This window comes from Panthera onca, chromosome B2, assembly GCF_046562875.1.
Source record: "Panthera onca isolate mPanOnc1 chromosome B2, mPanOnc1 haplotype 2, whole genome shotgun sequence".
Lineage (NCBI taxonomy): Eukaryota > Metazoa > Chordata > Mammalia > Carnivora > Felidae > Panthera > Panthera onca.
Window position 1 is genome coordinate 11,151,009 of NC_138343.1, and position 10,136 is coordinate 11,161,144.

The window sequence follows — 10,136 nt, forward strand, 5'->3', positions numbered from 1 at the left end:
ACCTAAATGATTTGGAGTGGTCAGCTCATGCTAATAGGATAGTGTATATTATAAAAAGTAGATTGTGTGATTCTGTGTGTGACAGTACGTGTGTATATGCAGGATTAAAGGGTGTTAATGCAGAAGTTTATAAACCCCTTCAGTATTGATGAAATCTGTAGATACTCTCCCCTGAAATACGTCATAGGCAGAACACTGAAAACTTACTTGGACTTCAGAATTGACCTCCCCACATGTTTTGCTCCATGTAGGAACTGCTACCCTAGATGCTCTCGGGCACTGGTCTGATTCTAGTACTTATCAGGCTATTGATTTGGAGTCTGCTGGCTCACAGTGGTCCTTGCTTCTCTGAGACCTGCCCCAGTCCCGAGTGTGGGCTTCCAGAGGCCATGCCTGCCTGACTCCACCCCTGTGGCTGGTGGAATGAATCAAGGATGGACAACTGACCTGAATGGGGCCAATCCGGTTCTCTTCAGGGATTTTTAGGACTGTGGCAAGAAAAGCAAGTTAGATACTTAGAGTATCTAAGTGAACTGTGACCCCAAGAACTGTGGAGCGGCCACATTCCATCATGCAGGTATGAGAACCAGACACTGCTGATCTTCGAAAGCGAAGCAGAGATGGGAGCTGGAGAGAGGCCCCAGGTGTTCTGGGTGTCCTGAAACCCAGCTGCACGCGGGCGGAGAACGCCTGTGCCCCTGTGATACCTCTTTTCTCTGGCTAGGGTTGATTTCTGTAACTCACACACAAAGAATCTTAAACAGTAAAATTGAGATATCCTCAGGTAGTTGATTTTCTTACATATTCTGTACTGACTTTTTAAAAAGTCTCAAGGGACACCTGGGTGGCTCAGTCGGTTAAGTGTCTGACTTTGGCTCAGATGGTGATCTCATGGTTCGTGGGTTCAAGCCCTGAGTGGGGCTCTGACCTGACAGCTCGAAGCCTGGAGCCTGCTTCGGATTCTGTGTCTCTCCTCTCTCTGCCCCTCCCCTACTCACGCTCTCTCTCTCTTTCAAAAATAAAATATTTTTTTAAATAAATAAAAAGTCTCAAGATGGGAGATAAATTACATATAGATTATTTTAGAGCTATTGAATTGTCCTCAGAGTTTTCTAAAAATGCCTTTAATTTTGTATTTAAAAAAATTTTTTTTATGAGAGAAAGATTGCGAGCGGGGGAAGGGCAGAGAGAGAGGGGGATACAGAATCGGAAGCAGGCTCCTGGCTGTGAGCTGTCAGCACAGAGCCGGATGCAGGGCTCAAACTCACCAACCGCAAGATCATGACCTGAGCCAAAGTCGGACACTTAACTGACTGAGCCACCCAGGTGCCCCATAATTTTGTGTTTTAAATAATAGATTTCCTGAGCCTCTATAAAACCGTGATTTATGAAATGCCCTGCCCTGCCTAAGTAGCAGGCATGAATACAGGAGTATACAAGCTCCGTGTTCTCAGTGGCAGGCAGGCTGAGACAAGAAAAGTGTGTAATAGTCCATTTGGGTGGATGTGGAAAAAAAACCACAAAGGCATATAACCAAAGCTTTTACACTCCTGTGGCCCGCTGGAGATCTGGTGCTCTACAGGGTTAATGGTACAGGGACCACAGAAGGTTGCCTGAAAGACGTATGTTGTGAGAGATACTATCACATAAGGGGGATTTCTGGACAAAAGAATGAAGGGACAAATAAAAAAAAACGACCCATAGAAAAAGTAATCCAAATAATTCTCCTCCTACTCCATTGTAGTGTATACCTGTCACTTATTTTAATAAGAAGGAGAATTTAAAAGTATGTTTATGCAAACATGTATTATGTGTATGGCACACACCTTTTAAAGGTCTTTTTAAAAAAACAACCGCTTAAAAAAATTTTTTTAATTGTCTTTCATCCTTACACCTCTGACTTTCCCTCACTTCTTAGCCAATGTGATTTATGTCTTATCAAACATTACATTACAAATTCACCAGAGTGGCTAAGTTGATGGGGACAGGATAGAATGCCATATGTGCCTTAAGGCAGTTACCCTGCTGGTTTGCAGCAAATAATCACATCCCAGATTTGTTTATTGGGTGTAGCTTTAATGCGTGAATTGAAAATACGTATCTTAAAACCCATGATCCTCAACCACTGAATATTAACAGAAACTTGTTTCAATATTGGTGTTAACTCTAGGAGATAGAAGAAAAATAGTCAAGGGAAGTATTTAGAAATAAAATACACCATAAAATATTAACACTTATTTATATTGAAATAATAATAAAATAATACTTTCACACTGCAAACTCAGAAAGCATAAGAGAGTCTAAAGAGAAAGACCAGAACAACCAAATCCTATCTCTAGAGAGAGTTAGTGCTACAACGGTAATGTGTTTTCTCTGTCTACTCACATATGAAACATATGTGTATGTTTCTGCAAATTGAGATCGATTAAGGAGACATTCTTGTATCTTTACTATCTTCTCTGGTATTTCATCAGCCGTTTCTCATGTCACTAAGTATTCTTTAAAAACAAGATGTTTTCATAGCTACATAAATGTTCTCCCATATGGTGGTACCATGGTTATGTAATCTTTTCCATTATTAGATTTAGTCAGCAAATGTAAGTACCCCTGAAAACTCTTGAAAGTGCTAGGAGATGAAATCCACTGATGATTGAAGGCAGTCCTGTTCTGAGGAATCATAGACTCCAGGTGAAGAGACAGCACATTGAATGTTACTACAGAGTGTGGTAAGGCTGCATTAGGGCTGTGAAATGGCCACTCACACCAAGAGCAAGGATGACACTGCTCAGGGAAAGCAGGTGGGAGGAGAAGAGAAACACATTTTCACCCTGAGAAACACATTTTCAAATTGAGAATTAAAATCTCCAGATTTTCATTTCCAAGCATACATCCCCCAGCTCATTTCTCTGCAGCCGCTCAAGATACCCAACCCTTTCCCCTCTTCGCCAAATCCCTCACCCCTGGGAAGCCACACACCTGGGACATGAGTTGCAAAATTAGACAGGTGCTCAGAGTGGGTGCTCGAAGACAAGATGCCCTAGGGAAGGGCAAAGCCAGGCCCCTTCACCACAACCGAGGATAGAGTCCAAGGAATCACAGGCTGGCCTGAAACTCAAACCTGACCAGCGCAGAAGAGATTCAGGTTGGCAAAGGGAGCATGTTTTCGCTCTTGTGGGCTCACGAGCCCTTGCTAAAAGGTCCCACTGTCTTTGCTCCTCTTTTATTTTTTAACTTTTTTTAATTGATTTTATTTATTTTTGAGAGAGAGAGAGAGACACAGAGCATGAAGAGGGGAGAGGCAGAGAGAGAGGGAGACACGGAATCTGAAGGAGGCTCCAGGCTCTGAGCTGTCAGTACAGAGCCCGATGCGGGGCTTGAACCCACGAACCGCGAGATCATGACCTACGCTGAAGTCAGACACTCAACTGACTGAGCCAGTCAGGTGCCCAGAGATGCTTCTTTTCAATGGGCTTTCCTCTCTTCCTGTCTCTCGAATCACTGTCAGTACATTCTGGGATGTAGCAGTGTCATTGGAGTCATTCTGGGATTCCTTCGAAACCGCGTGGAAGTGTCCAGGAGTCCACATGCCTGGGCACTAACTCCCCCTCCTCAGGTTCCTCAGCCCCGCCTCTGCGGTAACCACCCGGACGGAGCTGGGTCTCTGTTTCCCCTCCTCTGCCATGTGGTACTTTGCACGTAGGTCACCTACTGACCACAAGTTCTTCTCTTCAAATCGTTTGCCCCCACAACCCTCAAGGCTTGTTCTAGGTGGAAGCAGGAAGGTGCCGGCAGGCTATTCCAGGACCTTGTAAGTGAGGAGTGTCAGAGAGAAGCACAGAGGAAATCCACGGAGACTCGGCCACAGGAAAGGCCACATCCATCAGAGCAAGCTCAAAATGTCAGAGCCGGACTCAGGGCATTTCTTTTATTAATCAACCTGTGTATGTATGTACGACGATTATACCCGATAAGGTATTTGAGAAACCTATCAGCATTGCCTCTAGAGATAAGCAAAATGCTCAGCCTGGGTCCTGGATAAATGCTACCTTTTAAACAACGCTTCCTGTAATACTAGAGAATTATGAACGAATAGAACATCTGGGTTGAATCCCTGTAAGTTGTATCCTTTTAAGTATTCATCCAATCATCCATCCGAAAAAAACATTTGTTGGGCTCCTCCTGTGTGTCAGGTATATGCTGCACACGGGGGGATAATAGTGTCTAGCCAAAAAAAAAAAAAAAAAAAAAGACGTGCTTCCCGCCCTCCTGGAGCTTATAGTTTTTCTTTTCCAGAGATAAGAGCAGAAGAAAGAGGGGATGAAGATAAAGAGTAACTCTGAGACCGTACAAAAAGCAAAATTGGACTGCATGTATTTGGTGAAGCAGAAAAGGGACAGGTGGGGAGGGAGGGATGACTGGGTTGGGTCGGTAGGGATGCTGGAATAGTTTGTGATTCTTTCCATGGAGAGCCAGAGAACAATGAAGAAAACGATATCTAGGGACGCCCAGCTAGAATGGGGAGAGCCTCAATTCTTAGTTCAGAAGCATTGTATCATTGAGAAAACCCTCTCGATCAAACGCCACAAACTTAGGTTTCCATGCTTTAAATTTACCATTAAAGACTTGACGGTATGAGTCGCTGGGAGGGATGGTCTGTGTGTGCGCCCCGGGGTTTTCCAGAACCGCCACGCTGCCTAACCACCAAGTGAAGAGCGACTACTGTTCACATTCTTAAATATGTCACATGGTGTTGAAGCTTTGTCTGGTTTACCTCACCGAACACCTCGGCCTCTTGGTGCAGTTTGACTGGTTGCCCCGCAGGGGCAGCAAAGGATAAAAAGATAAAGAAAGTAGGATTATAAGGCAGCCTGAGAGTCCCACACAGTCTGGCAGAATATCACTGAAGGGTCCGTCGAAGCTTTGAAATGAGTTGGGGTCTTTGGGTCCATCTTAAAACAACGTTGGAGTAGAGACAAGTTAGAAGAAAGTCACAGATCAATGAAATCAGTCCAGAAAGCATCTTGGGAAGGCAATCTATTGCAGCATAGACTTCCTCTACATCTGTACTGTTCCATGAAGTGGCCGCCAGTCACATGTGGATCCTGAGCATTTGACATTGTCTGTTTTTGTCTTTGTTTTTTGTTTTGTTCTGTTTTGTAAGAGAGAGGGAGACAGAGGATCCGAAGCGGGCTCTGTGCTGACAACAGAGAGCCCGATGTGGGGCTCAAATTCACGAATGTATGATCATGACCTGAGTCAAAGTCAGAGGCTTAACTGACTGAGCCACCCAGGTGCCCCCCATCTTGGGGTTAGTCTGAATTAGGATGTGCTGTGAGTGTAAAATATACACTAGATTTTATGTAGTACTAAAGATAATGGCTGTAAAATAGTTCATTAATTTTTATAGTGATTTCATGTCAAAATGGTATTTGGGGTTAAACAAAATATGTATTAAATAATTTTCAGTCATTTCTTTTTACTTTTTAAAAATGTGGTTCCTAGAAATTTTAATTGATAATTAATAATTCTATTATATATGTGGCTCTTGTATTTCTATTAGACAATATTAGTTCTAAAAACATTCCATTTTTGGTGTCCAGAGTGTATTTCTTCCTTTTTTGTTTCTTTTTCCCTTTTTTAGTGGGCTCCATGCCCAACATGGGGCTACAACTCACCACCCTGAAATGTAGAGTCACATGCTGTACGGAGTGAGCCAGCCAGGAACCCCCTGAATGTATTTCTTAACTCAAAGATTACTTCAGGAAATAATTTCTATTTGATATGACTTCAGTTACATTAAAGCTCCCTTCAGGGGTTTTAACAGGGGATAAAAATCCCATTTTTGCAAAAGTCTAGCAAATAAGAGGATGAATGACCATAATAATGATCTAAATGAAAAAAAATGATGATTTAAGTGAAGGGAAGTGATCTGATATATGGTCTTACGAAGACAATGTCCATGTAAGACATGGGGGGAGGGGCAGTGAGGAGGACTCCTAAAAATGAGAAATTGTAGTAGCACAATGGATTCCTGAGAGAGATGGTGTTATCTCCTGTTTGAAAAATTTCCAACATATGGTACATGGTCTTTGTTTTCAGTTTTGAAGTTGGAAGAATTGAACCTGGTGATGATGTGAAGGGATTGTAATGCAGTGGTTTTCGAACTTGACTGTACATTATAATCACCTGGAGCATTAAAAAAAAAAAAAAATCCAGCTGCCCAGACCACACTCTGAATGAAAGAAACCTCCAGATGAGACTCAGGTGTTTACCATGTGCCAAATTTATCAAGTTTGAGAATTTCTAGAGCGTGGGCTGTGCAAACTGGCTTCAAATCACCGCCCAGACATTAGCTAGCCATGTGTCCCTGGGCAAGATACTTAGCCTTTATGAACTCTATTGCAGAAAAGGGGGGAGGGGGGCTGGAAAACATGCCCTTATGGGATTGTCATGTGGTTTAAATAAGGTAATCTATGTGAACCACTTAAAAGAAGGTAGGCGTTGATCAGGTTCTCTAGTGATTATGACTAACAGCTATTTTCTTTTTCTTTTTTTTCAGTTTGCCTACTTATTTAAAAAAAATTTTTTTTTAATGTTTATTTATTCTTGAGACAGAGACAGAGCGTGAACAGGGGAGGGACAGAGAGAGAGGGAGACACAGAATCTGAAACAGGCTCCAGGCTCTGAGCTGTCAGCACAGAGCCCGACGCGGGGCTCAAACTCACGGAGCGTGAGATCATGACTTGCGTCTAAGTCCGACGCTTAACCGACTGAGCCACCCAGGCGCCCCTGACTTATTTTTAAAGCGCGCGCACAGGCAAGCAAAGGTGGGGGCAGAGAGTGAATCCCAAGCAGGCTGCGCTGTCAGTGCAGACCCTACCCAGGGCTCGAACTCACCTACCCGGCAGATCACCACCTGAACCAAAATCAAAGTCCCATGCTTACCAACCTAACCACCCAGGTGCCCCTCATTAGCAGCTTTCTTATTTCATATTCCTCTGGAAGACATTCCCAGCCATCGTTCCCCGATCTGAAACTCACCGATCAGGTTTCTTGTATTTTCCTGTAACATTCCTTTGTTCATACAGGAATTCACTTTTACAAGTATTCACTAAGCATCTACTTCACTACTGGTGTGATGGAAGAAACAGGCACACCGGCCTCACCCCCTTGAAGTTTAAATGCCCTCATGCGTGTTTCCCAGTCAGATCTCAAGCGCCCGGAGCTGTGGGACCACGCGTCATGCCTGGCCAGCCCCGGAATCCAGCGCCCCGCGCTGCGGATTGTAAAGTGCAGGGTACCGGGGATGGAACGCTATGTTCCACTTGCTCTGCCACCTACAGCCTGGGTGATCGGGAGCAACCCGCTCGTGCCTCTTCAATAGGTGTGCTTCCTCGTGCGTAAAGTGGGGATGACCCACCCACGACTGTCGTGAAGGCGACAGGTCTGCCCACGCGCGGTGGTTACAGCTTGTTAAGCGTCCACGATAGGGCCCTCCCGAGTCAGTGCCGCGCGCGCCCACCAGGGGGAACAGCAGGCGGCGGCCCAGCGGCTGCGCGCTGGACCGGCGACGTCAGGACCAGCGCCCCGCCCCGTGACCGTGACCGAGCGCGGCGCCGCGGCAGCGTCGGTCCCCGCCGGCTGGCCGCGCAGCTGGAACGCGATGGGGACCGAGGCGTCGGGGAGCGGGCCGGCGCTGCAGGAGCTCGTGCGCGAGGCCGAGATCAGCCTGCTCGAGTGCAAGGTGTGCTTTGAGAGGTTCGGCCACCGCCAGCAGCGGCGCCCACGCAACCTGCCCTGCGGCCACGTGGTGTGCCTGGCCTGCGTGGCTGCGCTGGCGCACCCGCGGACGCTGGCCCTCGAGTGCCCCTTCTGCCGCCGAGCCTGCCGGGGCTGCGACACCAGCGACTGCCTGCCGGTGCTTCACCTCCTGGAGCTCCTGGGCTCGGCGCTCCGCCCAGCCCCCGCCGCCCACCGCGCCGCCCCCAGCGCCCCCGGGGCCTTCACCTGCCATCACGTTTTCGGAGGTTGGGGGACCCTGGTCAACCCCACGGGGCTGGCGCTGTGTCCCAAGACCGGGCGGGTCGTGGTGGCGCACGACGGCAGGAGGCGGGTCAAGATCTTTGATTCCGGGGGAGGATGTGCTCATCAGTTTGGAGAGAAGGGGGAGGGCGCTCAGGACATTAGGTACCCACTTGATGTCACCGTCACCAACGACTGTCATGTGGTTGTCACCGACGCCGGCGACCGCTCCATCAAAGTGTTTGATTTTTTTGGCCAGGTCAAGCTTGTCATTGGAGGCCAGTTCTCCTTACCTTGGGGTGTGGAGACGACCCCTCAGAATGGGGTCGTGGTAACTGATGCGGAGGCAGGGTCCCTGCACCTGCTGGAAGTCGACTTTCCAGAAGGGGTCCTCAGGAGGACCGAGAAGTTGCAAGTTCATCTGAGCAATCCCAGAGGGGTGGCCGTGTCGTGGCTCACCGGGGCCATTGCAGTCCTAGAGCACCCTCCCGGCCTGGGGACCGGAGCCTGCGGCACCACGGTGAAGGTGTTCAGCCCCAGCATGCAGCTCGTGGGCCAGGTGGATACCTTTGGGCTGAGCCTCTTTTTCCCCTCGAGAATAACTGCCTCCGCGGTGACCTTTGATCACCAGGGGAATGTGATTGTTGCAGATACTTCTAGTCAGGCTGTCCTATGCTTAGGAAAACCTGAGGAGTTTCCAGTCCTGAAGCCCATGATCACCCATGGTCTTTCCCATCCTGTGGCACTGACCTTCACCAAGGAGAACTCTCTTCTTGTGCTGGACAGTGCAGCCCATTCTATAAAAGTCTACAAGGCTGACTGGGGGTAATAGGGTATGGGGGTGGGGGTGGGGGGCTCTGGGACCTGGAACTTCCGCTAATGAATTGCTGAACCCTGGATAAGTTAATCTCATCTATCCAGCAGGGATAATTATAACTGCCTGGCAAACTTGTAAAGGTTGAGGTAATTATTAAAGAATAAAAGTTAAATCTACCATTTATCGAGTTTGTACTCCCTGTGCTAAGAAATTTGCAAATATTAGCTCATTTTATCCTTACAGCTCTACCTGGGGAGGTAATGTCTATTAATCCCATTTTAGAGATGAGAAAACTGAGACCCAGAGAGTTTAAAGACTTTACCAAGGTCACATTTACTTACTGTGATAGTCACAATGGGAACTGAGTTCTGACTCCCAAATCCCTTGCTCCTAAATAAGATAACAGATGAGGGGGGAGGGGGGCAGGGGAGAATACGTGAATGTATACTGTTACTATGTGTACTCTATTTACAGGTAGCTATTTCTTTTGGTTGGATGTGCAGAGAAAGGAGACTTTTTTTTAGAGAGTTCAAGAGAAAAAGGATTATGTGATGTGCATCGGTGTCGTTCAACATGCAGCTTCTTTGATGGCACGTTAGGTGGGATAACTATAGATCCTGAGTTACTTGAGTAAGAAGAACAGTTCAACTGCCCGTTTAAAAGGCAAGCGTGTCTGTTAATATCTGTGTCTCCCCCACCACAGGCACTCAGGAAATACCAGTTGGCTGGTGGAGAAAAGCCTGTGTGGGCCTAAGTTTTGTGGGTTTTTTTTTTTGTTTTTGTTTTTTGTTTTTTGTTTTTTTGAAAGAGAGAGTGTAAGTGGGGAAGGGCAGAGAGAGAGGGAGACAGAGGGATCTGAAGCAGGCTCTGTGCTGACAGCAGAGAACCCGATGCAGGGCTCGAACTCTTAAATCCATGACCTGAGTTGAAGTCAGATGCTTAACTGATAGCCACGCAGGCACCCCTGGGCATAAGTTCTAAAGGACCACAGAACATTCTACATTCATACCAGTGGTTGGAGGGCTAAAGGGCAGTCTTGCTACCTGTTTGTGTTAATAAAGAGCTAAGTCACCACAGCCGGTTGGTGGCAGAAATGAATTTGCCTTCCTTTTCCTAATCAGTGGTAACCTGGTCACTTTTGTGATAGAGATTTTATCTGTGCCATTTAAATTTGTCCCATTGCACACACCGTATACTCAGGAACCAGCTCCCTTGAGGCTCCAACAGCCTTCAGGCCACTGGTCAACGCTTAAATACTTCTTGAATTAGCTTTGACCAAGATAACACCTGCTTTCGT

At 46.8% G+C, this 10,136-nt stretch overlaps 1 protein-coding gene across 1 annotated transcript; it reads left to right on the forward strand.

The window, feature by feature from the left end:
* Positions 1-7,462: 7,462 nt before the first annotated feature.
* Positions 7,463-8,882, forward strand: NHLRC1 (NHL repeat containing E3 ubiquitin protein ligase 1). Its single transcript, XM_060614711.2, has one exon. It carries the CDS (start codon positions 7,664-7,666, stop codon positions 8,849-8,851), a length of 1,188 nt encoding a protein of 395 aa, XP_060470694.1. The 5' UTR covers positions 7,463-7,663; the 3' UTR covers positions 8,852-8,882.
* Positions 8,883-10,136: the final 1,254 nt, after the last annotated feature.